Below are 27181 nucleotides of genomic sequence, written 5' to 3'. Positions count from 1 at the left end.
TGTCCTCATCATCTCCAAACTACATCGCCCTCTTCTGCCGTGGGCTTCTCCTCCATACTCTTGCCGGCTGTGTGCACTCGTGCGTGTGCGTGTCGCGAAGTGCTCACAGCGCCTCCGGGGTCGCACTGGCTCCGCATCCGCAAGCGGCAACACCACACGAAAACCAAACGAAAAGGGAAGTCCCCTCTACCTCTCGCCTTTTGTAGCTCTCTCTCTCTCCCTCCGCCCCCGCCCCCCTCTCTCCCTTTTGACTCGCACCCCTTCCGCCGGAGATCGTCGGCTTTGGTGCTTCCGGCCAGCGAACCTCTATCGATCGATCCCGCGCACTGTCTTGTCTTGTCTCTCCAACGCTCTGCTCCTCGCTGAGCTCCCCTCGCCTTCCCTTCCTCCGTCTCGTCTGTGTCTTCTCTTCTTCCGTCCACGAACATGCTCTCGAACCGTTTTGACGTCGGCCGCATAGAAACGTAAGACGTCGTGCACGTGTGCATTTTTTTTTGCCTGTGTAGGCACGTTCGAGCGTGTGCCTCTGCCCCTGATCCCTCCTCGTCCTTTCTGTAGCCCTCTCCGCTCGCCGCGGTGAGAGTGAACACGTCGCGCCGTTGCTTGCGGCGTTTTGTTGGCGACGCTCAACGCCGTGCCGCCCCCTCCCCCCTTTACCTTCTTTTCTCGTAGTTGCCGTCTCGTAGGAGCTGTTCCTTCACGTGCACTGTGCCTTGCCTGGAGCATCAGTCGCACTCATGCGCTAGTCGGTGCGCATCGCAAATAGTGCGCATTCTAGTAGCAGTGGACTCCTGTCCCGTTAGCAGTAGACTGTATGGGCCTCACGTAGCGGTGCTCGGGACGACGCCGGATACGTGCGCCACCTCTTCAGCCGTTGTGTGTGTGTGTGTGTGTCTGCCCTTCAGCGGCAGCAGCACTTGTGCCCTCATTCGTTTTTGTTTTGTGTTGTGCCCGCATTTGCTCTTCCTCCGCCTCTGCTTGGTCTCGCATGCGCGACTACTTGCTCAGCTTCTCATTTTATTGTGTGCCGTATCCTGTGCGTACCAGTCGGACCGAATCCCCGCCTCCGCTCAGCTGCCCGTCCCTGCGATATACTCCTCGCATTCTGCGTCTCTGGTATGGCCTGCGACTCTCGCCTCCGCTCCCGCTTCTCACCCAGCGACGCTCCTCCAGACACGCTAGCGGTCGATGCGATCGACAGCTGTTTCTCCCATGCTGTCACACTTCTCATGGAAGCGCAGCGTGCTTGTGCTTTCTGGCGTTGGTGCCGTCTCTACGCGCGTGAGGCACAGCGATGGGGCGGGAGTGCGTCGGTGCCGTTTGCTTTATCCGTGCATCTCGCTCGCCAGTAGCATGTCATGTCACCTAACCTCGACGCGTAAGCTGTTCGGCCACTGGGGGATTTCAAAATCAGGGCTGACGACTACGGACGGCCAGAACCCAACAGCAGCAACGTGCGCGGACTCCAGCGCAACGGAATCGGACACTTCTTTGACCGCTGCACAGGTATCTGCGCTGACAAGCGAAGCTCAGCAGCTCCGCCAGCAGGTGAGCGATCTCAAGGGGGCCCTAGAGAATAGCCAAGAAGCTCTCAAGCAGCTCTTAATCTTGTCCGCGTCGAAGACGCCGCATCCAGCGTGGGGAGCCGCCGCAGCGGCACATGCGTCGGCACCCGCGGCTACTACCGCCTCTTCTTCAGTGCCATCTCTGGATGGCCATCAGCACCGACAAGGCACCTGCTGTGTTGTGCGCACGAGCGAGGAGCTCATGAGCGCCCTGCGCGGACACGGCAGCGAGCGCACCTCGCTCACGGTGCTGCTGAACGGGAAGCTGTTCATCCTCGACCCCTACGCCCCTGTTGTAGTCAACCGAACACGTGTGTCCATTGTAGGAAATAACGCTATCATCATTGGGCGAATCGCCGTGAAAGGCCGCGGCGCGCTGCTGTCCGCCTCGGATGTCTTCTTCCTGGAACTAGGCGACATGCAGCTCCGGAGCGTGAGCCGTGACGGTGGCGACGAGGTCTCCACTACTGCTGCTGCTGCTGAGGCGACGGCGCCGCTCTTGATCAACCCAAGGGGCCGAAAGGAGAAGGGTGCTACCGAGTTTCTCATGCCGGTCGTCAGTGCCACCGTTGGCGCCGGTGTACACCTGGACCGCTGCACGCTGAGCAGCGGCCGAGATGGCGTCTACCTGGGCATGGGCAGCCACTGCACCCTCAACCGCGTACGTATCGTGAACTGCATCCGCGGGTTGTATGAGGGTGTTGGCTGCCGTACCTCAATGCTGTCGGCGTGCACGTTCCAGTCCAATCGGTATCATATGGTGCTGCTGGGGCCCAACAACGCTGAACGAGCCGCGCGGGTGTTCTGCGGAGCGTCGGGCACTCGCACTGCGGCGGTGGCGAGCCCGAGCGCTGCAGCGGACACGGAGGGGCCAGCTTACTCGGTGGTGTTCACGAGCGCTGCCTCGGCTGCAGACGTCCTCGCGCCCGGTTTCACCAGCGACGGTGCCATTGCGACGCAGCAGACGAAGGCACAGGTGGTGCTTCAGCATTGCCCTATCACAGACGTTTACAGCGACTGCTGGTGCGACGGGGCCAAGGCGGAGCTGTCTGCGCAAGACGCGACGGCCGGGCTCAGTGACCCTCTCTTCTAGGCCGTGCCTGCGGACGCACACTCGAACCGGCATGATCATGTGGTCGAGGGAGGCTTCTGCATGTCTGCACAGATGTGTAGGGGAGCTGCCACGACACACGCGGGTGTCTTTGGTGGCTTGCGTCGATTGTTTGCCTGCTAGTGCTGCTGCTGCTGCTGCTACTGTTGGCGCTGGCTGTCCACGACGAACGCCGCCCCCGGTCGGAAGAAACGAAGGCAGATCAGCGACGAAGAACGTAGCGCATCCTTCGCAGGGAGCCTCTTCCCTCTTCCCTCTTTCCGTCTTCGCAGGCGTGGTGCAGCTGCTGGTCTGTGGAGGCCCGTCCTGCGCACGCACCCTCCCTCCTTCCGCCATCTCTCTCGTGCGCCCTTGGGCCTGCAGCGCGACATGCGGAGGCAGGAAGGCTGACGGCATCGCAGGCGTCGACTCCGCCGTCAGTGTCTTCCACCATTCCCTTCCACTCCCCTCGTCGTGCCATGGAGGTGCTGACACCGCCTTTGCACTTTCAAACGTGTTTATCTCGGCGGTTTCTCCGCGTCGCCCTCCCACCCTCCTTCGCCCCCTCCCCCGCTCCTTCCTCGCGTGCGGCTGGCAGACATTCACACCCGCGCGCACACACAAGCACACACAACGAAAACGCATCGATCGGGAGGCTTGGTGCGTGTCTCTGCCTTACGGACTTGCTGCTCCCTCTGCGCATCCCCCTCCCCCTCCTCTATCCCTCTCTGCCGCTGGCTTCACTGACCTTGATGGAGAACATCGGCGCCGATCGTTTTCTGGTGCTCTCCGGCGAGTTTCCGGGCGAGGGCGTTTGGTGCTGGGCCAGAACGTACACGGAGCTTGTCGAGTGCGTGCGGAGTGCCTGGGGCTCCGATTTCAGGCCCGTCTTCAAGTACAAGCTACCATGCATCCTAACCGACGCGAACGCTCACACTCGCCGCGAGGTAGCTGAAGAGAAGCCACCGCCGCAAGAGGCGGCACTCATCGAGGAGGCAGTGAGCGCCGGTCTTTCGGCGTCCACCCCACGCAAGACTCGCCCCTCTACGTGCCTCGTAGTGCTGAACGATGCGGACGACTTTCACTTATGGAGACGTGGCGGGGCGTATGTGTCGGCGGCAGACACGACAGCTTCTCTCGCTGCAAAGACCAGGGATGTGCGAGGCGACTTCGTCCACCATCACGGGTCACCCGCGGGCTCGGCTGAGGAGATAATGCACACGGTAGCGCACCATATGGACTACCATCGGCTCGCCTCGGAGGCACGCACCGCAGATGCGAGTGCCACCGCCACTGCGACCGCGACGACTGCTGCCGCGCGCGAGGAGGGCCACAAAGAGCGCGTGTGGAATCCGTGTCCGCTCACCTCGACTCTCTACGCATTTCGCTCTGGTGCGCCGACCACGGGCTTCCTCAACGCACCGCAGCGGCAGTGCAACGGCAGCAGCGTATCTAGCGAGAGAGTCCGCACGCGAGCCAGTCCGCCGGTGCGGCGCGCCGACGCCGACGTCATTCAAGTTCCGCTGCAGTGCATCCTGGACCCGGCCCTCATCCTTCGGCTCAATGTGACGGTGGTGTTGCGGCACAGCGCCGCGCCGGCGGAGGTGGTTCTCTTTTCCAGCCACACACCATCCGGTCAAGGCAGTCTTCCTTGGGGTGCTCTGTGCGTCAAGGCTCGGAACGCGTGGGGGGTGCACGCGCCCCAGTTCCGCTACGTCGACCTCACCAACGGTGTCACGCAACTGCTCATCAACCACGTCAACGACTACCGCGCATGGTGGCAGCAGATGCGGCTGACGAACTGCGAGCTCTTGGTCGTGGAGCAGGCACCGTCGGTGACGAGCGGCTCCGCGTTTGCATCTGCGGAGGCGCAGACGGCGATCGGCCGCTACTACGAGGAAGAATGGCCGGTGGAGCGGTACTCCTCTTCGAAGAATGTGGTGGAGCTCGTGCGTGAGTTGAAGGCGCTTGAGCGGGAGGAGAGGATGGCGGCTGTGCAGAGGCTTGGAAGAGCGGTAAAGGCGCCGGTCAACGGCGCCCTCACCGCCTCCACAAGGGCTGCAACGCCGCGACGACTCACCCATACGTCATGTGATTCCCCAAAGATCGACGCAGCATCGGCACCCTCTAGCGAGACGGCAGCCGTAGCATCAATACCAACGCTAGCGGAATCGCGGACCCTCGACCCGTATCGTCCACTGCTGCTTCAGAAGCCGCAGAAGCCCCTTTTGACGACATCAACCCCGAGCCACGGCCTGTGCTGCTCCACGCCTCCCACGGTATTATCCACCGCTACCACACCGTCGCGCGCACCATGGACGATAGAAGAGAAGATCGATGAGGAGATGCGGTGCAGTTTGCTGAACGCTGAACGCTACGCGCGGCTGATCAACTTCGTCTCACCGGAGCACCCTGACACTGTTGCTGTCTCCAGTGGCAGTGACCCGGAGCTCAGGGCGTCCAGTGAGCGCGTGACGAGGTCTCCTGGGGACGCAGAAACGCCGCTGAGACGATCCCGGCAGTGGCTGTTTGCAAAACTGACTTCACCGGAGCCCAAGGCAGTGGCTGCGAAGGCCACGACGGGCCACGCCAATGGACAGGCGCGCACGCCTTCGACTGCCGCTTGTAAGGATGCCGCCGGGGCGGCTGCCACCGCAAACGGGGTCTCTCACTTGAGTGTGGCGGCCATGAACGAGCCTATGCTCGATGCACATGTGCGGGCGCGGTTGCACAACGCGTTGCTCTCCCATCACTTTCGCACGCACTTGGCCTACCCGGTCAGCGCACGGGGGATCGGGGCGACGCCGATATGGTAGCAGGCAGGCATTCGCTGCCTTCTCTGACGCCGAGGTGGTCGTTCTCTCTATCCCTTCTCTTTCTCTCTCTTGATCTGAAGCTTTAAAAGTGTTTCTTTTCGGAAACGACAGCAGCTCGGGTTGCGCCACGCTCCCTTTCCATGTACAGTTCGTCATCACTCTTCCTTGCCTTCTCGCTGTCTTCGCCTCCCCCCCCCCCGCACACGCGCCCTTTCGCGTGTTGACGTACGTGGGCTTCTCGATGTTTCCTTTCGTTGTTGAGCTTTCCCCTTCTTTGCTTCGAGCGTGCCGCTTGGCGCGTGGACGTCAAGGACTCCCACGTGCATGCGCCAGCGGAGAGTGCCGAGATGCACACAGACAAGACAAAACCCTCTCGTGTCTTTCCGTTGCACCTTTACTGGATCTCTCGGTACTGTCACGACAGCATCGGCTTTGGATGATGGGAGCAGTGCACAAGCGCGCACACGCGCACATGCGCCTCTCTTCAGCCGTCTTCTTAACTTCCTTTTTGCTTCTGTGGATGCGCAGTGTCGCAGTTGTGGGCCTTGGCCTGTCCATCTGCGTGTCTGCGTTGCACCGCCTACGGTGGAGAGCCTCCGCCAGTGAGGTGATGGGGGGGGCTGCGACGGCATTTTGCTTCTCTCGTTCGCTTTTCAGTATTGTTTCGCCTTGCATGGTGTACTGACTTTGCCACCGGCCGCGGGCGCCAGGATGACATCCCCTGCAACCGCGCTACGCGATGCGGCGCTTACGAGGCGACAGGAAACCATCCTCTCCCAGCTGCACACGCGCTCTCATGGTCAGACGCCATGGTGTGTCACACTGCAGGCAAGGCGCGCAGAGGCCAGCAGAGCACGGGTGATGGACGAAAGAGGGGTGACGAGACCCAATACGAATCAGCCTCACCGTGCGTGTGCGCGAAGAGCATGCGGTGTCTCCTGCGTCCGACCGGGCCTGTACGATATGAAGCACAGATGCCGAGGGCATGGCGAGAGCACCCCCCCCCTCCCCCAAGCTGCACCACGGAGTCTTCCAGACCCCCGTGTGGAGAGCCTCCACACCACTTTGTGGAATGCCGCGGCTGGAGGTGACTGAGAGCAGAGGCATGGCATCCAGGCAGTGTGGACGAGGTCTCAGAGGACCCTGGCCGGAGGCTGGCCAACGTACTCCTCGAACCCATGCGGCATGCGCCTGGAACACCCCCTGTTACTCGCACCACGGATGCCCACCGCCTCCAGCCCTCAAGCAGGGCCCTGGGCGCTGTGCGCTTGGGTCAAGGCATGTCGTCCACGCGATTCTCTCCGACTGGCGCCGATCTGGCAGCACGCATGCGAGAGAGGGATGGGAAAGGACAGAGAGAGCCCGCAAGACGCGTGACCCGATTCAACGGCAGGGCGGCTCATCCATGACGACGCAGGATGTAGCCAGGGGTGCCACAGCGGTAGATGGGTTGTGGGTGTATGTGTATGCGTATGCTAGCTTGTTCGCGACGAAAGGGCACGCTGAGGGAAAACTGTTTTCGCTGTGTCGGTAGAGCGGGACGACAGCGAACGCCGCAGCCTCACGTGCTTCTCCTCCTCGTCAGGGTGGCGCTCCCAGACGACTGAGCTCAGGGCGGCGGCACGAGAATCACGATGCCGGCTCTGGTGGCCGGATCGAGGCGCACCTTTGATTCGCGCCCGTGCCCCTCTCCCTCTCTCTTAGCGCACTGCCACGTGCGGGCGCGCACCCAAGCGCGGTCGCTAGCGCAAGCACAGCCGGGCAGAGCCGCGCCTTTCTTCACTATCACCCTCTTCTCCTCGTCCACGCCTCTCTCGACCCTCTCTCCCGACCAGAAACTTGTGGACACCACCTTCTTGCCAGACCTCGGCGTAACCTCCCCTCCCTCCCCCTTACACACTGACGCTTCCAAGCATCATGTCGGACCCGGCTGCGCTCGGGGGGGCGCTGCCGTCACCGCCAAGGAGCCCGCCCGGCTTATTGTCGAGGACGACTGCGGATCCTACGGCTGCCGCTTCGCCTTCTGACCTCTCCGGTTGTGCGAGCCCAGCACTAGCCACCACGACTGCGGTGGACTGTGCGAAGCGTTGCTGCGACGGTGCCAAGAGTGTCCTCTCCTTCACACCGTTCCGAATGGCGGAGAAGCGGTACAAGCTGTACGAGTTCTCGCGGCGCGAGGCGCGTCGTCGACCGCCTCCTCCGGAGACGGACCTGACGGATGTGGTGCAGCTTCACGACCTCGATCGCAACACTGACGAGAACAAGCGACTCATCCATCGGGTCGTTCTGCCACCAAAACCGCAGCACAACGAGGGCGCATCGCTCTCGGCAGCGGAAGAAGCTCAGCCAGGGAAAGAGGTGTTGTGCTACACCTTTGCTGGTGTCCCTGGCCTTCTGCTGTTCCCTGGCGTGCTGAGCGAGGCGGAGCAGCAGCGCTGGTGCAGAGAGGCGGTGCTCGACTACGGCGACTCGGCGAAGCACCCGAACATTCTCAGCACCCACGCCAAGGCGCCTCAGAGCACGTCCTGCTATCAGCCCCCCATGCGGTGGGCCACGCTCGGGTACAGCTACGAATGGACGCGGAAGGTGTACCACCGCGACCGCTACTCGACGTTTCCGTCTGCACTGCGTGCGCGGATGTGCAATCTCGTCTCGCTCGTGGCAGAGGTGCAACAGGACGGGTTCTGCTGTGCCTACCCTGACGTCTACGAGCCCCAGACGGCGATCGTGAACTACTACCCTGTCGGGTCGATGATGATGTGCCACCAGGACATTAGCGAGGAGACGCTGGAGCAGCCGCTGATGAGCTTGTCGCTGGGCTGCTCCGCCATTTTCTTGATGGGCACGCAGTCTCGCGAGGATGCCCCGTACGCGTTTCTTCTGAGGAGTGGCGATGTGGCAGCCTTCACTGGGCCCTCGCGGTCGGCGCTCCACTCGATACCGCGCATCCTCGACGACTGCCCTGAGTATCTGACGTTGCCGGAGGATGAACTGACGGAGGCGGAGCGACACCGGTACCAGCAGCACGCCTACTGCGCGCGCCCCACCTCCGATGGAAGCTTCTTGCGAGTGGAAAAGGCGATGATGACGGCGGAGGGGCAGGAGCGATACTGGCGCCTTTGCATGCGGCATATGCGTGTCAACATCAATGCACGGCAGGTGTACAATGAGCGGTGCCCCGCTCTCTTCGGTGCGCCACGCGATCTGGCGCAGGGGAAGGGCGGCATCGGCGCAGGCTGAGAGGGGGAGGCGCATACGCTGAGTGCGAATGCAGCGGAGCTCGTTGTTTTGCGTGACGGCGCGAGCTCGTCTTGGTGTCGCTTTCTCTTCGCCCTCTTCTCCTCGTCCCCTGGAGGGCCTCATCGACGGCGTCGCTGTCACTGCTGTCATGTGTGTTCGCAGCGCAGACTGTTTCCCTTTACCCACCTACCCCCCTCCACACACACACACACTCACACCCACCCACACACGCAAGGACGACAGAAACACGCAACGCAGTGGTGCCAAACATGCACACGCCGGAACTCACGCACAAGCGCGGAGGTTTGTGTGTGCCGCGCCAACGCCGCTTGCGGCTCTCATGCTCTGCAAAGACGGAAAAGGCTAGAGGAGAGGTGGCCCTCCCTCAACCCCCGCGTGTGCGCCACCCCGCCTCTTTGAAAGCGCCCGCCGGCAGCAGGCATCCTCCTCGTCGTTTCCCTCGACACTCTCTCAGTCTGTGCGTATGCACGCCGCTCTTACCCCCCTCCCCTCGTCCTTCTCCGTCTCGCGCTGCGTCGCGGCAAAGTCGGCCTTCATCCCATCTTCATTTTTCCGCGTCGAGTCGAAGTGCGGACTCGCCACCGTCTCCTTCATCGCGTGCGCACCCCATACACGCAGCCAACTTGACAGGTGGCGTTGGCGACACATCTGCGCTTTACGTTTCCTTTTTATGGCGTGAGTGTGCCCTCTGGTCGGAAGCCTGTGGACCCCCTTCTCGCCCGCTGACGGACAGCGGCCAGCCGACCTCACCATCACGAAGACGTCTCTGCGTGCGCTCGTCGACCATTGCTTCTTGTTCGCCTCTCCACCTTCCCTGCCCACCACCCATCGGCACGCGCCACAGCACGTAAGGGGCCAGAGGCAGAACTGAAAGATGTTCCTGGAGGTGTTCGTTGACCCGTTTGTGCTGTTCTGCACGTTGTGCATCCTGACGCCGTTGTTTGTCGCCCGTGACGCGCTGACTACCGAGATGGTGCAGGCGTATTTCAGGGAGCCAAGCACAGCCTGCGCACTGGCCGCCGTCCCGGCTGCGTGGCTGATCGGCATCGGGTGGCGCTGGCGCGTTCATCGCTCCCTCCGCCAGCGAAAGGCATACCAGGAGGCGCACAAGTCCGAGATGGATCCTCATGAGCTGATCAACTACGATAGCATGATGGCGCCCCTCACCTACGAGGAGCGCACCCGCGCGCGGTGGTACCTACTGAACGGCATAGTCGTACACATGTTCATGGATGGCTGCGTCGGCGTCTTCAAGACAAACCCGTTGCTTGCGGAGAACTACGCAAAGGTCGACGCGCGATACGCGAGCGAGCTTGGCAGCCTCAACGGCTCGGCCGTGCACGTGGTGTCGCTCATAGAGCTATTCGTCAAGGGCCCTCTGTGCGTGCTCTTGTACTGGGCTTTCCAGGTGCGTCACCCCATGCGCGACGCCCTCGAGTTTTTCGCGTGCGTCACGCAGGCGTACGGCACAATCGTGTACCTCGGCCAAGAGGTTATCAGCGGAGCGCCGAACCTCGACGTTGACCACGACCTCACCTTCAGCCCACACCACCTCTTCTACTTCTGGTTCGCAGTCGTCTTGGGCTGTGTGCTGTACCTGCTGGTACCCGCCGTGCTGGGCTGGCGCAGCTACGTTCGGCTGCGCAACCACTGCACTTTCTACATGCAGCACCACTACAGCCGCCGCAGCGATGGGCGTCGCAGTGGCAGCCACCTGGCCCCGCACATGTGAGCGCGGTGGCAATGTGAGGTGGGCGAGGGCAGGGTTGATGGAAGGCGACGCTCAGGAGTGTCTCCCAAGAACAGCAGTACCGTGTCGGAGGACCAGCTCGCATCTGCCGGCCGGCAAGCCGACCACCAGATCATGAAGACTCCACTTTCTGGGACCAGCACACGCGCGCCTCTGCTCCTGTTCTTCCTCAGCATCGGGGGCGTGCGTGGACACGATAGAGCCATCCTTTGCACTATGTTGTATTGCGTTTCTTGTGCGTGTGTGTCTGTGGAGGTCTGACCTCATTCCACTTGCCACGGCTGTGACTACCACAGAGTGTTCCTTGCACAGCAGACGGCACCATCCATTTCCGCCACCGGCACCGCCGACGCGCGTCGGGCCTGAGGAGGTGTGACGTGGGCAATGCTATGCAGCTGCGTGTTCGCCGCCTCTCCGCTCCCTGTCTGTCCTTCGTCTCTCGTCCTTGTCACCCTTTCGTACTCCGCTCCGGTCTTCCCATCCGCTCTTTCCTCGCTGTCAGCCTCGCGGGCGCCGCTCCGTGAGTTGGGCCACACGTGTTGACGTCTGTTTTGCTCGTGGGCGTATTCGTGCACCCTTCGCATCGCGCGGGATGCGAGCAGACTCGCGTACCCGCGCATCTCCCAAGGCCACTGCCCCCGTCCCCCCGACTCCCACTCCCACTCTTCCCTTTCGCATACACGGCCCAGCACGGGCAGACGTGACGCGCGCAATGCATGCCACGCTTCTGCGCCGTGCGATACGCACGGTGGTGCCACCCCCAAAGGCCTCGCCGCTGTCCCGGTTTCTTCGCGAAAGTACGGCGCAGAGCGTACTCGATGCGGACGACTCTACGAAGATGACGAGTGAGCCCCTGCCCAGCTTGCTGCCGAAGGGGTCCTCGACGGAGAGCCACACCTTGCTCTCATCAGTGCCGGTGGGCGTGTTTGAAGGCCTGAATCGACATGTCTGGGTGGATAGTAAGCGCAGCTTCTGCCACCTCTGTCAGGAGACAGTGGGTAACGTCACAGTCCACAGCAGCGACCGCGATCATACCAGCATGCTGTTTTTCCTGCTGCTCTACACGGCATACCCGAGACACGACTTGTTGACCGAAGCGGCGCGAGCCCCAACAGCAGGAGAGAGGGCAGCCGTTGTGGTGAAAGATGGGACCTGCGCCTCGCAATCGTCTCCGCCGGCCGAGCACAGCAGAGTCGTGGGTGTGCCTCGGCCGATGTCCGCCTCGAGAAACAAGGTCGGCCCGCTGTTCACCCCTAAGCATGTCCTCAGCGGGGCGAAACGGCACTTTCCATCTCTCTTCCGCTACGTCACGGACTGTCGCACCACGGACCGCCTACACGTCGTCGACGATGCCGTGCGCCGTGCCGAGCTAGAGGCGCTCTTGCTGTACCTCGCGCACCCACCGCACCAGGCGCTCTCGCACGTTCTGCAAGGGCAAAGCCCGAACGGCTTCTGGTACAACGGCGAGCGCATGTGGAAGGCGCACATCAGCCGCATCGTCGCACAACTGTACCCACCCATGTCGGCTGGCATGATGACCAACTTCACCCAGAAGTGCTGGGGCCGCACTAACGGGGAACGGCTGTACGACGCACTCTGCCTGCACCGCATAAAGGCCTACCACGGCTGGGGTCCCTTCGAGAGCAAGGAGCGCAAGGCCTTCTTTCTAAGGCATCTAATCTGGGAGCTGCTCTGTGTCGAGGTCCGCGACGAGGTGTCGGAGGAGGCGAAACTGTTGACGTCGCTGGCTCTTCGGCGGCTTGCGTTTGAGATGGTGTTCTTGCAGTCAATGGACTACATGGATCGAGTGCAGCGTGTGCACGAGCTGCTGGGCAGCCCCTCACTAGAGGAGCTCAAAAGTCTTAACGCGCTCTGACGTACACATCCCGCATGCACACACGCGCCACCGGAAAGCCTCGCGCTTCCGTGTGATGGGGAATGCTGCACATGGCTCTGTCGTCGTCTTGGCCGTGCCGCGGGATGAAGGATGGGAGGGTGAGCGAGCGAGCGACGCCGGCGCAGGCGAGGTCAGCGTATGGCTGTTTTGCAAGCTGCAGTGAGTGTAGGCACGACCCCGCCCGCAACTCCTTCCCAACACCATCCTGTGGCCCCCCTCCCCTCCCCTCCCCTCCCGCTTGCCGTCATCTGTACTCTGTTACCGCGCCGTCGCTCGTGTTTGGTGCACCGTTATCACTCTGTGTGCACTTCGTTACAGACTTACGCCCCTCCTCCCCCTCCTGCGATGCCGATGTGCCTGCGCCGTAGTGCGATGCAAGCGTATCGTTGAAACGAAGAGGGGATTCAATCGGGCCTATGTTAGTGACCGCTGGCGAGGGTGTGGGCGCCTTGTGGCACCGAGCCGCCGACTGCCCCAGAGGAAGAGAAAACGAAGGGGCGAAGGATCGCGATGGCCGTGGAGCCGCGCTGGGAGAGTTGGTGACACGTTTCTCTGTGGTGGCGCACGAGGAGCGCCCACACATCGGCGTCTTTCGTCGCTCGCTTCCTCTGCTTGACGCAGCTGTCGTCTTGCCGCTCTCTGATGCATCCTCGCCAACGCGTAGGCCACACAAATCGAGGATGCAGTTCACTTGCCTGGCACCAACAGACGCGCACTGCAAACGTGCGCGAAACATGTCTCCCTTCTTCTTCCCCTTCTTCCACATCCGCCGATCCGTCTCGTCCTCTTCGTCGTCCGCTCCGCACTGGACTTTTCCCCTCCGACTTATCGCCCTACGCCCCCACGCATGCACATCTATGCATGCATGCGCATCAACTGCGCACACAGTACACAAGGGCGTGTGCGGCGCACGTGTGCTCCTCCCCCCTCGCCCTCTCCCACTCCCCCCATTGCACACACGCAAGCGGATCTACTCGCTTTTCTTCTTCATAGTCGTCGTCATTGCTCTGCGCGCGCGCGCGTCTTCTCTTTTCTAGACTCGGTTGCTGTGCAGCCCGTGGCGTGAGCGCGGCGTGCGTCGGTGCGCTCTTGAGGGCTGCCCTACTCCCTTGTTTTGGCCTTTCCCTGCTGCAGCGCGTATCATCTCTTTGAAACGAAGGTACCGCCGCTGTAACTTAGATACAGACGACGGGTGTGTGAGGGACGTCACAAGAGTGCGTCACGCCTTGCTGCCGTCTTTCTCGTCCCCTGTCCTCCTTGTGAGCGCTCGCTGCTGAAAACGTCTGTCCATCGAGGGCGGCGCACATTCTCCGCCATGTACATTCTGGAGCTTAACTACGGGGATGGCGAGATCCACCGACATTTTCTGCTGCCGGACCAGACATACACGCTGGGCAGGAAGACGTGCCGCATCTTGCTTCCAGTGGCTGAACCGTCCATCTCGCGCCACCACGCCACCATCTTCGTGGCGCCGATGCCCCGCTATAGCGTCCTGGACCCCTCGGCGCAGCTGGAGATCCGCATCGAAGACGTATCGAAGCACGGCACTTTTGTCGACCGCGAGCGCATCGGGAAGGGTAACTCGCGATTCTTGTACCCGGAGGACCGCATTCGACTCGGCCTTCGCGTCACGGCGCGAATCATTCCGGTGATGCTCGTGCTTGCCATCTCGCCAGACTTAACAGACGCGAGTTTAGACTTAGTGCTGGACGCGTGCGTGCACGTTGGCGCCCTCGTCGTCGAGGACTCCATCCCGGCGCCACTGTCGTACTACGAGCAGCACATCAACTGCATCGGCTTTCTGTACGTTGCGGAGGATAGCTTCAGGATGGAGGAGACGATGATGACGGCACTTGGGCACGGTTACACGCTCGTGACGCCACAATACATCGCTAATTTGGTTCGCAGCCTTGAGAAGAAGAGCACGCTAATGCCGGGAGAGTTTCCGTCGCCCTCCTCGCCACTGCCGGCGTCTCACACGCTGCGCGGCGTGCATTACCGCCCCCCCGCCCATACTTTTTTCTCAGTCACGGAGTTCCTGTCTATTGGCCGCCCGATGATGGCCGAGATCTTCCGCGACCGCACATTTGTGTTGCTAGAGAGTGCCCTGGGGGAGACCTACAGTGAGGTGCTGCGCCTGTTTGGGGGCACCGTAGAGGCGGTGGCGCTGGATGCCGTCGCCGCATGGCGCTCGCGGCAGTCGTCCTCACCACCGTTCCCGCTGACCACCGTCGTGCTCGTCGGTGAGGCGGACTTCCGCAGTGTGTCGGAAGAGGTCATCGAGCGCGGCGGTGGTCGGGGGGTGTTCTCGACGGAGCACGCGCGCCCCGTCATCTGCGGTTATCTCACCATGTACAAGTACGGCGTCTGCCTCATACCAGAGGAGAACGTGCACCTCGCGCTTTACCGTAATGACCTCAAGGAGCTGAACGCGAAGCCGGGATCGTGCTACCTCCAGCGCACCGCCGATGACTTGCTGGCCGACGCGGCGCCGTCTTCTGCGGACGCTGCCCCGCTGCTCGGGCGAAGCGGAACGTTCACCGGCTCGAGCTCAGCGAGCCGCCGCGGCAGCACCACCCGCGTGTCGGAGTCGCCGGCTAACGCGTCGCCATCACCAGCGGCGACGATCGACCCGGCACCGGTTCTTGCCAGACGCTCGTGCGAGCCCTCCTTCAATGCCGGCTACTCACCTAGTCGGGCGGACGAAGATGGCAACTCGCCGGCAGCGGCGCGGCCGGCAACCGCCGCCCCGACGACGGCTACGGCGAACTCGACTGGGGACGTGCGGAGCTGCGACGGCTCTCGCGGCGCCAGTCCTAATCCCCCCAGCTCTCTCCACTCTGTTCATAGCGCTGGTAAAGCGTCGGCAGCTCGAGAAAAAAGCTTGAATAGCGTCTCCGCAGGTCCGTCTCCCTACACTGCGGCCCCAGCCACCACGTCCGTTGCTGCGGTGCCGCCATCAGCGCACTTGAAGGGGGCTAGCCACGCGCAGGATACAGCTACCTCATCCACCCAGTCTCTGCTGACGTCGGTGGCGACAACTGCGTCGTCGTCAGCCTGTGCTGGCGGCGGTGGCGGTGCCACCACCGCCTTCCGATGCGGAGACAGGCCTGCCTCCGCAACGTCCGCAACTACGGCGACGATCGCCCCGAGCGCGGCGTCGGCGCCGCAGCGCCTGCGCGTCAATACTGCCCGGCGCAACTCGCACCCGTTCTCGCTCTCAGCCCGGCAGCGCGACGGTGGCGAGGAGGGCGACGACGAGGAGTGCACCAACAACGGCACCGGCGGCGTGCTGGAGCCTGAGGAGGCTGAGGGTTCTCACTTGCACCGCCGCGGCGCAGCCTCGTTGACCCGCCGCTCACGCGGCGGTCTGCGTCGCTCCAGTATAGACAACACCAATACGATGCTTCCGCTGAGGAGCGAGGGGGTGGTGCGCTTGCTCTCCTGTACTTGCTCGGCGTCGCAGCCACCTGGCGCTGCCGCGGCTGGAAGCGCTCGCGGCCACCAGGCATCCACAGCACTTGACGAGCAGCCCCAGCGACGGCCGCATGTAAGCTCCGAGGAACGGCGGTGCAACTCTGCGCGTGGGTTATGGCGCCGCTGCAGCAACATCGAGGATACCGAGAGCTCAGCATCGAACGGCGCCGTGCCCCCGCTGACGTCATCGTCTTCCACCTCTCTAGCCACAGTCGGCCCCACGGGGAACACGACTGCCGCCGTGGTGGTACTTCACCGCGCAGGACAGCCGAAGAGCGTCCCTGCGCCAACCGCACCAGTAGTCGCCGCACCGGCGGGCGAGCCTGCGCCATCAACACGGAAGCACACGGAACGCATGAACGGAAACGCGATCGGCAAGGGCAGTGAGGCGGCCCATCCGCCGCTCTCCATCCGCCGCGGAGAGCAGCGGTTGGTCAGCGCGCCAGCGTCAGCACCCTGCGGTGGCTTTGCGCGGCTGAACTCATTTCTCGACCTCGTCCGCAGTGGGAGCTATCACGACACCGAGCGGTGCACGACGCTGGAGCACGATGTTGTTGTGCACACCGCATCGAAGGTAGGTGTGTCGCCGCCGCGGCAGCGCGTCGAAGCGGTGCGCATCGGATCCGCGTCAGGGCGGCGTATGCCGCTCTCCCGCGACTTTGAGCGTTCTCTATCTTCTCACGTCGAACCCGCAGAGGGTAGCGTTGACGATATGGGCAACCTACGCAGCGTCGTGCGGTGCGAGTCTCTTTACAATGGCAACCGGCAACTGCCCGGTACCACCGCCCGCCCTGTCTCCGCACGGCGGGCATCGTCTTCCTTTCAACGCTGTGACAGCTCGCAGATGCGAGAGATGCCCACGCCGCGTCGTCTCATGACCCCGCGCTTGCCCAGCAGCGTACCACGCAGCCGCGCTACCCAGGCACAGGGCAGCGCGCAGCGCAGTTGGTCGCAACTCGCCACCGACGATGGCACGACGCACAAGACGAGCATCGGCGCTTTGAGGGAGGGCCGCACCGGTGGCGCCTCGGCGCGGCGCGGGAGCATTCAGCGACGCCGCGGGAGCCCCACCCAAGGCAACGGAGCGTCATGTGCCGCGACGACGTCGTCGAACCTTTCCGTGGCGGCACCGGTTCCGGGCCTGCGCAACGGCAGTGCCACCTCAGCCAGGGCTACCACGAATAATGTGACGGTAGAGTCGTACTTGCAGATGAACAAGGAGTTGCACTCGCGCTGCCAGCACTTCATGAGCAACTTCCTGGACAACTTCGTAAGCGACGCGGAGCGGACTGCGCGGTGCGTGGTGCGACAGACCTACATGGATTCCCCGAGCAAGCAGATGCTGGAAGACGGGATGGAGCGCGTGTTGGAGTTCGTGTACTACGTCAATGGCACCTACCCTGACATACCGGCGATGTACAGCACCACCAGCACCCGCGCCGCGTGTCAGCAAGTGTGGCAGAAATCCCACTACGCCCTCAGCAAGATCAAGTCCTGCTACAAGACAGTGAACTGCAAGGTGCCATCGGTGCTGACCCGTGCCTGCGCCGCCCTCAGCACACGCACGGTGCCGCTCCCGCATCAAAGGCGACTCACCTCCGTCACCGCCAGGGCCGAAGCCGGGCCATCGCAGCGCATGAGTGCCTTTTAGGGGAGGAGAAAGATGCGCACACCCGCAGACGCAAGAGGGGAAGTGAAGAAGAGCGGCGCGGAGGCGAACCACCAAAGGGCGCCCGCACACGGCGTGCGCCTGCCCGTGCTTGCGCATGTCTCTGTTCTCTGTGTCTTTTTCTCTCGTCTGTCGAGGAGAGGGAGGGGAGGTACGCGTTCTTTCTTATCCGAGAACGTTGTTGATGTGCTCTCTGCTCTCCTCAGTGGCGCCTTCGCTCGCTTTTCCGTTTGTTTCACGTCCTCACCCTTCGGCGTGACGGACGTATTCGGGATGGATTCCTGTGAACGGGGTGTGTGGGGGGGGGCGCTCCTCCTCTTGTTTTGCTGTGCGCGCATCTTCTCTCTTTATTCGCCTTCGTTTTTTTTCTGTGTTTCGTCTAACGTCTTCATGCCCGCCCGCCGCCCAATGCTGCCGCGTTTCCCTGACCGTCGTGCCTCCGCGCGCGTCTGCGTGTGAGTCTACTCGACAACATGGGCTGTTTTCAAGGTCCCCTCCCCCATCACCTTCGCGCCCTCGTTGTGCGTGCGCGTTGGCGATCGCTCACTTCGTATCTAGCTTGCTCTGGTAGAACCCGCCGTCTCCGGCCCTTCCCTGTAACCCAAATCACATTTTTTCTTACAGCCCCCCCCCCCCCACCGCCCGAGCCGCGCGGCTCCGCATCCGCCATGATTGTTGTCGCCCAGCTCGTAGACTGCGGCAGACTCCGTTGTTGTCGACTCGACTTGGCTGCTGCTCTCACGTCTTCTCCGGCTCTTGCCCTTCGCCTGAGTACTCTGGCGTGCACTGTCGAACGCCTTCCTACGGTACAGCAGCGGTGCTGTCGTGGCCGCGCGGTCCGCTCGCGCGTGATGCGTGCCGTTGGTGGACGGTGTGGCTTGGCGAAAGAGAGTGGACCAGGGCCGTGCTGCGGCAGTGGCTCAGGAAGTGATGATGACGCCACACGCGATACAGCGCACACGCCCCATACTCCCTCCCTTCACTCGCTGCCGTCGTCTCTTGCGGGCGAGCTGGGATGCGCACACCCTTTCCAGGTGGTAGTGGCAGGCGTCGCTACGCCGTGCCACGCCGCGGCGCGTCTTTGCTCCATCTCTTCCTTTTCGTTTCGTAGCGCACTTCCTTTATTGATCGCCGCATCCCTTTAGCACTGTGCGCCTGCGCGTGCGCGTGCGTGTGTGTGTGTGTGCCTCTGGCGCACTTCTTCTTGGTTGGTGAATAGAATCCCCGAAGTAAGGCCCCCGGCGCCTTTCCCTATTTTCTTCACCGATGATCGCAGGGGGAGGAGGAGGAGGAGGAGAGGGGATCATGAAGGCCAACAAACAACGGCGCGGCAGTTGCGCAGAGGATTGTGAAGCGCGACAAGGAAATGCGCACGCTGCGCCGAGGAGAGGAGGGGGACGCAAGAAGAGGGTTAGTGGCGCGGGGGTGGTGAGAGATGTGGTGAACGGCACCATTCCGCGTCGTGGAGGATGACGCCGGCTACACTTACTCCGAGCTCTTCTCTCCCTCTGTCTGTGGTGCTGACCTGCGTAGGCGCTCGTCATGGTTGCGCAGACGCCGTTGTCTGCTCTGCTCGTTCTGGCGATAATCTTGTCCATGTTCAGTTCGGCACGTCTCGGCCTTCTCTGTTGACTCTGCGCTGCTCCTTTCCTCGTCTTTCTATTCTTTGGATGCGGTGCCACTTCTCCGCGCCGCCGGCCCTTTCATCCGGACAAGCACACGCACACGTGCGTCAAGCGCGAGAACACATACGTGCTCAGGGACGCTTTCGGCTTGGCCCTGCCCCCATGCCGGCGAAGCAAAGTCGTTCAACAGCGGAGTCGAGGACGGCGCCGCACAGCTACCGTGAAAGAGTCAACTCAACGGTCGAGCTTGCGGCGCTCGTGTACAGGCCCCTCACAGCGTCGGGTGCTCTGCTTAGTATTCTGCGCGGCAAGCTCTACCGTCGGCGCAGCGTGCGCAACGTTTTAGATGTGGTGGCAGTGCACTCTATCTCAGGCGGTCAAGGGCACTCCGCCGAATCGAAGGTTCGCGTGGAGTACCTCGCACCTGCAGAGGGCAACGCCAACGGGAACAGTATCAGCAACATCGGCGCTGCCCCCTGCGCCGACATCCAAGGCAGCTCAGACATCGCTGCCACGGGCAACTCGTTGTCGACTCCTGCGCAGCCGGCCCTCCTCGAGGGCCGCTGCAAGATGTGCCTCCTGGACCCAACAGTCCTCAAGGCTACTGAGCTGTGGCCCGACCCCGCCTCGGCGGCCCAGCACCGCGTGCCTGTTTTTTCACTTGGTGCCGCCATTGCTGGCTCCCACGTCACCCAGCAACTAGAGGCCGCCTTGCAAGCAGGTCAACTCTCTCGCAAAGCCGCTGATCTGCTTCAGCAGCTTCACGAACGCCTCTCCAGGGGCCCTTCCTCGGTAAGTCTCACGGAGGACAGGGACGGCAGCGAGCAGCCGCAGGGCTCGCCTCGTGCAGCTGCAGCACCGCCGCCGCCTTCCAGCAAGAGGCGAGCGTCTTACACTGGTGCGGTGGAAGTGACCTTCACCCCTCGTGCGGTGGAGCTCAACTACCAGGCCTACACAATGTCGGAGCTGCTCTCGATGGTGTTGCCCCTCCGCGAGCACGCCGACCTGGTGGCGCTCAGCGGCTTTGAGCAAGTCGGGCACATCGCCCACGTCAACCTCTCCGCTGCGCATCTGCCGTACGCTGACATTATTGGCCAGGTCATCCTCGACTGCAACGAGACGGTGAGTGTGGTGGTGAATAAGGTGGACGCGATCAGCAGCGTGTTTCGCGAATTCAAAATGGACATCATTGGGCTGCGCTGTCGTACGGATGGCGTTGACGGAAATGCTGTAGCGGGTGCCGACCTCGATGAATTTGGTGAGGCTGGGGGCTCGCTGACGGCGGCAGAGAGGCAGGCGATTGCGCTGGAGGCGTTGTCGCCCACCTATTCGCTTGCCGAGGCACGAATCCATCGGCTGCTGACGGCAACGGTTCGCCAGCATGGCTGCAGCTTTCGCGTGCCGTACAATCGCGTCTACTGGAACTCGCGCTTGAGTTTTGAGCACACGCGGCTGGTGGATCGGATGGGACCGGGGGACATGCTGTTCGACGTCATGGCTGGCGTGGGCCCGTTCGCTGTGCCTGCAGCGAAGAAGGGCGTGCAGGTCTTCGCCAACGACCTCAACCCTGTGGCAGCGCAGTACATGAAGGTGAACGCGGAGCTTAACCACCTGCCCGCCAACTCCCTCCGTGTATTCAACATGGACGGGCGCGACTTTCTGAACTCGGTGCTATTTGACAGCGTCACCAGGGCTGCGGATGCACCGTTCCCAGGACACCTCTGCACCGGCCGCCGCCACGTGACCATGAACCTGCCAGCCATTGCAGTCGAGTTCCTCGACGTGTTCCAGCCACTCTCCAGCACCTGTGCTTCCGCTAGCGGGCAGCAGTGCAACGCGTCCGCCGCAGCGATCGTGAACGAACGGTGGAATCACTTGCCAGCCCACGTGGATCCCAACGCCATCGACCGCTGCACCCTCTTCCACGTGTACTGCTTCTCAGCCGCCGAAGACCTCATCACCGACGCCGTGCGACAAGTGGAGGTGAACCTCGGCTACACTCTCCCACCGGAGAATATCGAGGAGACGCTCATGGTGCGGGACGTCGCGCCGACGAAGCGGATGATGTGCGTCAGCTTTACACTGCCGCCAGCCTTCTGGGAAAACCTGCTCGCGTCGCGGCCCGGCCAAGGAGAAGAACCACGTGGAGCTCACGCAGAGACGGCCAGCACGCTCGTGGAGGAGGAGGAGGTGGAGCAAGCCGCAAAGAAGGCCAAGACAGATAAGATGTAAGAGCGAGACGCAAGCGCATGTGTGCCTGCATCAACGCGTTGCTTCGTTAAAACTCTCTCGACTACGCAACACGCAGCAGGGAGGGGAGCAAAAAGTGGCGCCAAGCGGAACAGGAGGAGGACAAGGAGGTGGCGCTGGCCGCGAGGCACGCTTGCGGAATGTCCACGCTCTGCGGCATCCGATGCCCGCGCGCCCGTGTGCATCCGTGCGTGTGTGTGCGCGCCCATCCTGTGTTGATGGGTGTGGATGCCAGTTTGACTGACCCAAGGCACACTGAGGGGCTTGGCCGCTGAATGTGATGCGTGAATGCGATGGGCGGGTGGAGGTGTCATGGAGAGCGGTGGATCGGACCGGATAAGGGGAAGAGGTGGCCATCCTGCGCAGCGGAGGTGGGTGCATCCATTATATGCGGTGCTCCACAATGAAGAACAGAGCAGCGCGCGCGAGTTGTGCCGGACCTCCCTTCAGTTATCCCTATCCACTTCCCTTGTGCATCTTCCCCGCGCTTCTCCCCTCTCGCAACGTTTTTGTTCTGCGCTGTTGTCCCCACCTTTTATCTCGACCTCTCAGCCGCTGCGCCAGACGCCGGTAATGACGTGCCCACCGCTGCGTTGCCCTCGCCCTCGCCCTCGCCCTCGCCCACCTGTCCACAGATGGCGGTGACGCCGTATCTCTGCGCAGCACGGACGAGTATGGGAGGCGGGCTCGGCGACGGCCTGTCGGCTTCCTCTCCCCAGCACCTTCTCACGAACCCATAGCGACCATGCGGCCTCTTCCACTGGTGCGGATCGAAAGCGTCGGAGAGGCCAAGCGCGAGAGCAAGGCCCACCCGCAGCCGTGACAGCAGATCGGAAGCAGTTTGACATAGCAAAAGAAATATCGAGGGCGCGGGAAGGGGGCAACCATTGACACGTGTGCGACAGCTGATACAGCCCCCCCCCCCCCCAAACACACACACACAGACACACACACTCGTGTCGCTCTGAGCCGCGCCACTGGTGGCGAGATCGCTCGTTGTCGTTTCTCTCTCGGTACGATGGTGCCCCCTTTACTGGTTTTGGGTGGTGTTGCGTTCGTTGCTGTGAAGTCCTTCGCCGCAGGGCTCGATCTCTCTCCATCGCACGCAGGTGCGGCGCGTTGGCGAGCCTGTCAAGCCATCCCTATCGGCCCCTGCTCTCTCCACTTACCGATGCCAGTTGATGCTGGAGGACGTGCCGGTCACCGACAGGGACGCACGTGGAGCGGCGTCCCCGCACGAAGCGGCGTGGCAGGAGGGGCAGAGATGTCAGGGCCTTTGTCACACCACCGTGTCTATTTGGCGCCCTTCCGCTTCTGCCACCGCTGGCGAGGTGTGGCGCGGGGGTGCGGGGCGCTCTTACGGGTATTGCTGCCACATGGTTCCCTCGGTGTAGCCTGCGGTATCACATCCGCCATCTGCAGCGCTCTCTCCATATTACGTTCGTCATGCTGGCTCGTCTTCGAGCCGTCCTCACTCGTTGATAGCCCATCAAGCACCGATGCATCCACACAACCGCACGCGCCGAGCGGCCACCACCATCATCACCATCACCACGTGCGAAGAGAGGCAGGCGCCCGAGGCCCGCGCCAGCCGAGGCGAGGTCCATTTCTCGTCACAGGGAGAAGACTAGGTCCGACCAGTGACGGACTGCGTCACACACACACGCACATCCACATGCATACACATGCGTGTTTGTATACACGGCGTTGTACCTCCTGAAAGCAGACCGAGGCGCTATCACGCCCTCTCCCGTATATCGCTGCACCGCTTCTCTCTCGCCTTCTCGACTGCGGCAGCGGCTTTCGCTGCGAAACCTGCGCGGCGCAGCACCTCTTTCTCTCACTCGGACCTTCGTCTACTTCTGTTTCTCAACCTCCTCGCCTTCTTCGCCATCACCCACGATTCATCCCCGCACTGCCTCTGCGCAGTGCTGCCTCAGAGGCGGTGAGCCGAGGGACGTACCACACATCCGCATCTTCCCGGTGCAAGAGGGTGTGTGGAAGTCGAACAGAGGTGGGGGGCGCTTGTGTGTGCGTGCGTGTTAGAGGTGCCGTTGATCACAGGGCAGGTGGTAAGACAAGGCTTGCTTGCCCCCCCCCCCTCCCCCCACTCCCCACTCCCCACTCCCTTCCCCACACGTGAGCTTACGGACTCTCTCGCTGTGCACGTACATGAAGTCGCTGGACACCTCTAACTCGCCTTGTTTTTTTTTTTCTGTTCCCTCCCCCCGCCTACGACGACTGACCACACACATACACCCACAGGCACGCACGCCAGTCATCGAGTGCCACAATGATGAAGCCATCGGCACTCGATCGCATCCACGTGCGCGAGGATGATCCCAAGGAGCTGTTTGAGATTGTTGAAAGCGTTGGCATCGGCAACTTTGGTGTCGTTCTCAAGGCCCGCAACCGCGCCACTGACGACATCGTTGCTATCAAGCAGGTCCCGCTCAGCGACACGGACAAGGAGGATCTGGACACCATTGTGAAGGAGGTGGAGATCCTGCAGGAGTGTGACCACCCAAACATCGTGCGCTTCTATGGCACGTACCATTCGATGGGGGTCCTGTGGATCGTCATGGAATACTGCGAGGGCGGCTCTGTGGACACGGCATACGACCTGCTGCGCCGTCCGCTCTCGGAGCCGCTCATCGCGTACGTGTGCCGCCAGACCCTCCTCGGCCTGCGCTACCTGCACGAGCGTCACGTCATTCATCGCGATATTAAGGGCAGCAACTTACTGCTCACCAAAAACGGCCAGGTGAAGCTGGCGGACTTTGGCGTTAGCACGGAGCTCAAGCACACGCTGTCGCGGCGCAACTCCTTCATCGGCACGGCGCTCTGGATGGCGCCGGAGGCCCTCACGGAGAAGGACTACGATAGCCGCGCCGACATGTGGTCTTTGGGGATTACCACGATCGAGCTGGCGGAGGGGCAGCCGCCGTACCTCGGCATGCACATTGCCCGCGCTGTCTTCTTCATCCCTCTCAACGATCCGCCAACTCTGCAGGCCAAGGAGCGCTGGTCGCCGCAGATGAACATGTTCATCCGCCGCCTGCTAACCAAGGACAAGGAGCTGCGCCCCTCTGCGGCCACGATGTTGATGGACCCCTTTGTGGATCCTTCCGCCGTCGCCTCGCAAGAGGAGATGGCCGCAGTTGTGGAGCAGCTCCTCACGCGGCGCCGTTCCATGGATGAGCGGCGGGACGGCAACAACAAGGGCAGCAACACTTCGGCCATGACGATAGTCACACGGACGTCTTCCGTGGTGGGAGCCATCGAAGGCGCGGGCGAAGAGGAGGGCGAGGGGGTCGCCGCCATCCCTACCGACGAGGCGGCTGCCCAGTGGATCGACGAGCACGTGGCGCCGCAGCGAAGAGCTTCGCCAGCTGCTGGTCGGGTAGTTGCGAGAGGTGGTGGAGGGGCCGTGGCTGCAGGGGCTGCCGCTGGCGACCGCGGTGCCCCGCTTGGTGGGCGGCTGATGCTGCTGCCGCTGCTGCACCTGGAGGACATGTCCTTTGACGCACTGAACGGGGGTGGCCGTACCCTGTTCTGCGGCAGCACCGCTGGCGTCAGTGGCTGCGCCGGTACTGTAGGAGGGGCGACGCTGTCGTCCGGTGGCGCGGCAAACGGTGCCGCGGGGGGCGGGCCACGTGTAGGTGGGCCCGGGGCCGCACAGGCGGCGCTAGACGGCGCCTACACGGGAGATGGCAACGGCAGCACAACCATGATGGCCAGCGTGAACCGTTACTGTCACCCGTCGCACCTGCTGCCCACATCGGGCGGCGGTGGCGTCACCCCGATGGTGTCTGCGTTCCCTCCGGTGTACGGGCCGCCTTCCCACGAGGCCAGAATGGCGGCCGCGGCTGCCCATGGCGACGCGCTAGCCGAATCGCTCCACTTGCTGGGCTACAGTGCCGAGGGTGTCTCCCCACTGTATCTCCGCTGCTTCGAGACGACCACGCTGAACACGGTGCGGGAAGTGTTTCTGTACAACCAATACCTTCCGTATACACGCGCGGTTTCAGAGGCGGAGGCTAAGCACGCGCAGCGGATGAAGCTGCTCTGCGGCACGGTGCTGAAAAACGTGTACGCGGCCACGTGTGAGAGCACGCGGAATGCGTAGAACAAAGAAGACAAGCAGGAACGGGATGAGGGTTGGCGGGGGAGACGCGAGTTGCTGATGCTGATTGGAAGGAGGTCGAAAAGAGGCACTGCGGAAACGCATCAGCGAGGGTGCCGAAGGACGAGAGAGAGCAGCGCCCCCCGTTCGCGTCTGTGCCTCGCGTTGGCCAGGTCGCCACGCGAGGGGAGGGGGACGCCCCTGGTGCTTAGGTGTGGTGCGATGCGCACTCGCCGTGCGTGCGTGCACGCCATGTTGCCCTTTTCTCCACTCTCTTCTTTTGAGGCACCGGTCACGGCGCTCTGCACCTCCTCCGCTTGGGCATATTCGACTCGCATTATCGCGTGCCCTGCCTCTGACGCACTTCCTGCGAAAACACACAGGAGTGCACAGCTGGCACACACACGCGCACACGCACACACACGCGCACACGCACACACACGCGCACACACACACAACTGCATTGGCAGGCCAGGCGCCGTGGCTTCTCGTGCTGCGGCTTTGGCTTCCCTCCCACGCTAGGCAGGCGAGGTCGCCTCCCCTTATCCCGTAGCGCGGAAAAGCGGAAGCAATGAACGGACACAGCATCGAGGACATTGTCGAGATCGAGGACTACCGCGCCCCCGCGGTCGAATCCACCATAGGCGATATGGACAAGGAAGCCCTTCGTGAAGAGCTGCGTCGCCTGGACGCACAGAAGGCGGCCCTCGAGGCGAAGCTGACGGATGCACTTCAGTATCTCGCATCGACCCCTGTTGGGCTTCGCGGCCGCTTGCTTGACGATGAGGGGTTCCCGCGAAACGACTGCGACCTGTACGCGGTTCGCACAGCCCGGAACACGGCCGACTCCACGCGCAACGACCTGCGCGTGCTGAACGAAAAAATATACAGCCTTCTCAATGAGCTGCACCTCCAGACGCAAGAGGAGGCGCAGCTACAGATGGTACAGGACGCCGCTGCCCGCCGACAACGACAGGCAGCGGCGGAGAAGCGGGCGCAGCGCATGGCAGAGGTGCAGCGTGTCTCGCGGCTGAAGCCGTGTCTGGTGGTGGCGAAAGTGGACGCCAATAGCCCAGCGGAGGAGGCCGGCCTCTCCGTCGGCATGCAGATCCTGCAATACGGCGCCGTGACGCAGACGGAGCTGATCGCGGAGGGCCTGCAGGCGCTGGCGAGGGAAACATCCACCCACGAAGGGGCGCCGATTGCGGTGTGGGTGCGGAAGCCAGGAGAGCTGCAAGATGATCCGTCCGAGCTTGTACTGGTGCCGCAGCGCTGGCAAGGGCCCGGGCTGCTCGGCTGCGCCTTGGACATGGTCGGGGACGAAGCTCTGTGTGAAAGTCGCTGATGGGAGAACACGCTTTTTTTTTCCACCTTTCTGGTGTCTTTATGGACTGTGTCTGGGAGTGCTCTTCTCATTCCATGCATACGTGCTTGTGTGTGTGTTTATGCGTGTTGTGGTGCGGAGGGCGCAGCGGCGCTTCGCTATGCCGCCGTTCTCACATGACGGGCCCGCATGATCGCATTCAGCCCTGCTCTGACTCGTCATCTGGTGCTGCACGCATGTGTGCGGCTTTCCGCGTGCCCTCTTCAAGAAAAAAAAACGCTTCTTTCGTGCGCGCCACTTGCGCTGGCACGAACTGCGAGAGACGTGCAGC

The 27181-nt window shown here is 62.6% G+C and overlaps 9 protein-coding genes across 9 annotated transcripts; all 9 read left to right on the top strand.

Annotated features, from left to right (window-relative positions):
* Positions 1–1212: 1212 nt before the first annotated feature.
* LINJ_16_0380 (conserved hypothetical protein) lies at positions 1213–2658 on the top strand (the record flags this gene model as incomplete). Its single annotated transcript, XM_001464490.1, has 1 exon — positions 1213–2658. One exon carries the CDS (start codon positions 1213–1215, stop codon positions 2656–2658), a length of 1446 nt encoding a protein of 481 aa, XP_001464527.1.
* A 749-nt stretch (positions 2659–3407) lies between these two features.
* LINJ_16_0370 (conserved hypothetical protein) lies at positions 3408–5471 on the top strand (the record flags this gene model as incomplete). The annotated part of the gene is made up of 1 exon (XM_001464489.2): positions 3408–5471. One exon carries the CDS (start codon positions 3408–3410, stop codon positions 5469–5471), a length of 2064 nt encoding a protein of 687 aa, XP_001464526.2.
* Positions 5472–7604: 2133 nt separating this feature from the next.
* LINJ_16_0360 (conserved hypothetical protein) lies at positions 7605–8711 on the top strand (the record flags this gene model as incomplete). The annotated part of the gene is made up of 1 exon (XM_001464488.1): positions 7605–8711. One exon carries the CDS (start codon positions 7605–7607, stop codon positions 8709–8711), a length of 1107 nt encoding a protein of 368 aa, XP_001464525.1.
* Positions 8712–9954: 1243 nt separating this feature from the next.
* Positions 9955–10464, top strand: LINJ_16_0350 (putative 3-beta-hydroxysteroid-delta(8),delta(7)-isomerase; the record flags this gene model as incomplete). The annotated part of the gene is made up of 1 exon (XM_001464487.1): positions 9955–10464. The coding sequence occupies one exon, from the start codon at positions 9955–9957 to the stop codon at positions 10462–10464; it is 510 nt and encodes a 169-aa protein (XP_001464524.1).
* A 730-nt stretch (positions 10465–11194) lies between these two features.
* Positions 11195–12358, top strand: LINJ_16_0340 (conserved hypothetical protein; the record flags this gene model as incomplete). Its single annotated transcript, XM_001464486.1, has 1 exon — positions 11195–12358. The coding sequence occupies one exon, from the start codon at positions 11195–11197 to the stop codon at positions 12356–12358; it is 1164 nt and encodes a 387-aa protein (XP_001464523.1).
* A 1336-nt stretch (positions 12359–13694) lies between these two features.
* LINJ_16_0330 (conserved hypothetical protein) lies at positions 13695–17507 on the top strand (the record flags this gene model as incomplete). The annotated part of the gene is made up of 1 exon (XM_001464485.1): positions 13695–17507. The coding sequence occupies one exon, from the start codon at positions 13695–13697 to the stop codon at positions 17505–17507; it is 3813 nt and encodes a 1270-aa protein (XP_001464522.1).
* Positions 17508–19312: 1805 nt separating this feature from the next.
* On the top strand, positions 19313–21382 carry LINJ_16_0320 (conserved hypothetical protein; the record flags this gene model as incomplete). Its single annotated transcript, XM_001464484.1, has 1 exon — positions 19313–21382. The coding sequence occupies one exon, from the start codon at positions 19313–19315 to the stop codon at positions 21380–21382; it is 2070 nt and encodes a 689-aa protein (XP_001464521.1).
* A 2311-nt stretch (positions 21383–23693) lies between these two features.
* LINJ_16_0310 (putative protein kinase) lies at positions 23694–25529 on the top strand (the record flags this gene model as incomplete). Its single annotated transcript, XM_001464483.1, has 1 exon — positions 23694–25529. One exon carries the CDS (start codon positions 23694–23696, stop codon positions 25527–25529), a length of 1836 nt encoding a protein of 611 aa, XP_001464520.1.
* A 568-nt stretch (positions 25530–26097) lies between these two features.
* Positions 26098–26871, top strand: LINJ_16_0300 (putative proteasome 26S non-ATPase subunit 9; the record flags this gene model as incomplete). Its single annotated transcript, XM_001464482.1, has 1 exon — positions 26098–26871. The coding sequence occupies one exon, from the start codon at positions 26098–26100 to the stop codon at positions 26869–26871; it is 774 nt and encodes a 257-aa protein (XP_001464519.1).
* Between the last annotated feature and the right edge of the window lie 310 nt (positions 26872–27181).

The sequence above is a fragment of the Leishmania infantum genome, chromosome 16 (genome assembly GCF_000002875.2).
Source record: "Leishmania infantum JPCM5 genome chromosome 16".
In the NCBI taxonomy this organism is placed as follows: Eukaryota; Euglenozoa; class Kinetoplastea; order Trypanosomatida; family Trypanosomatidae; genus Leishmania; species Leishmania infantum.
The sequence above is the reverse complement of the archived record's forward strand: the minus strand, read 5'-3'. Positions and strand labels throughout refer to the sequence as shown.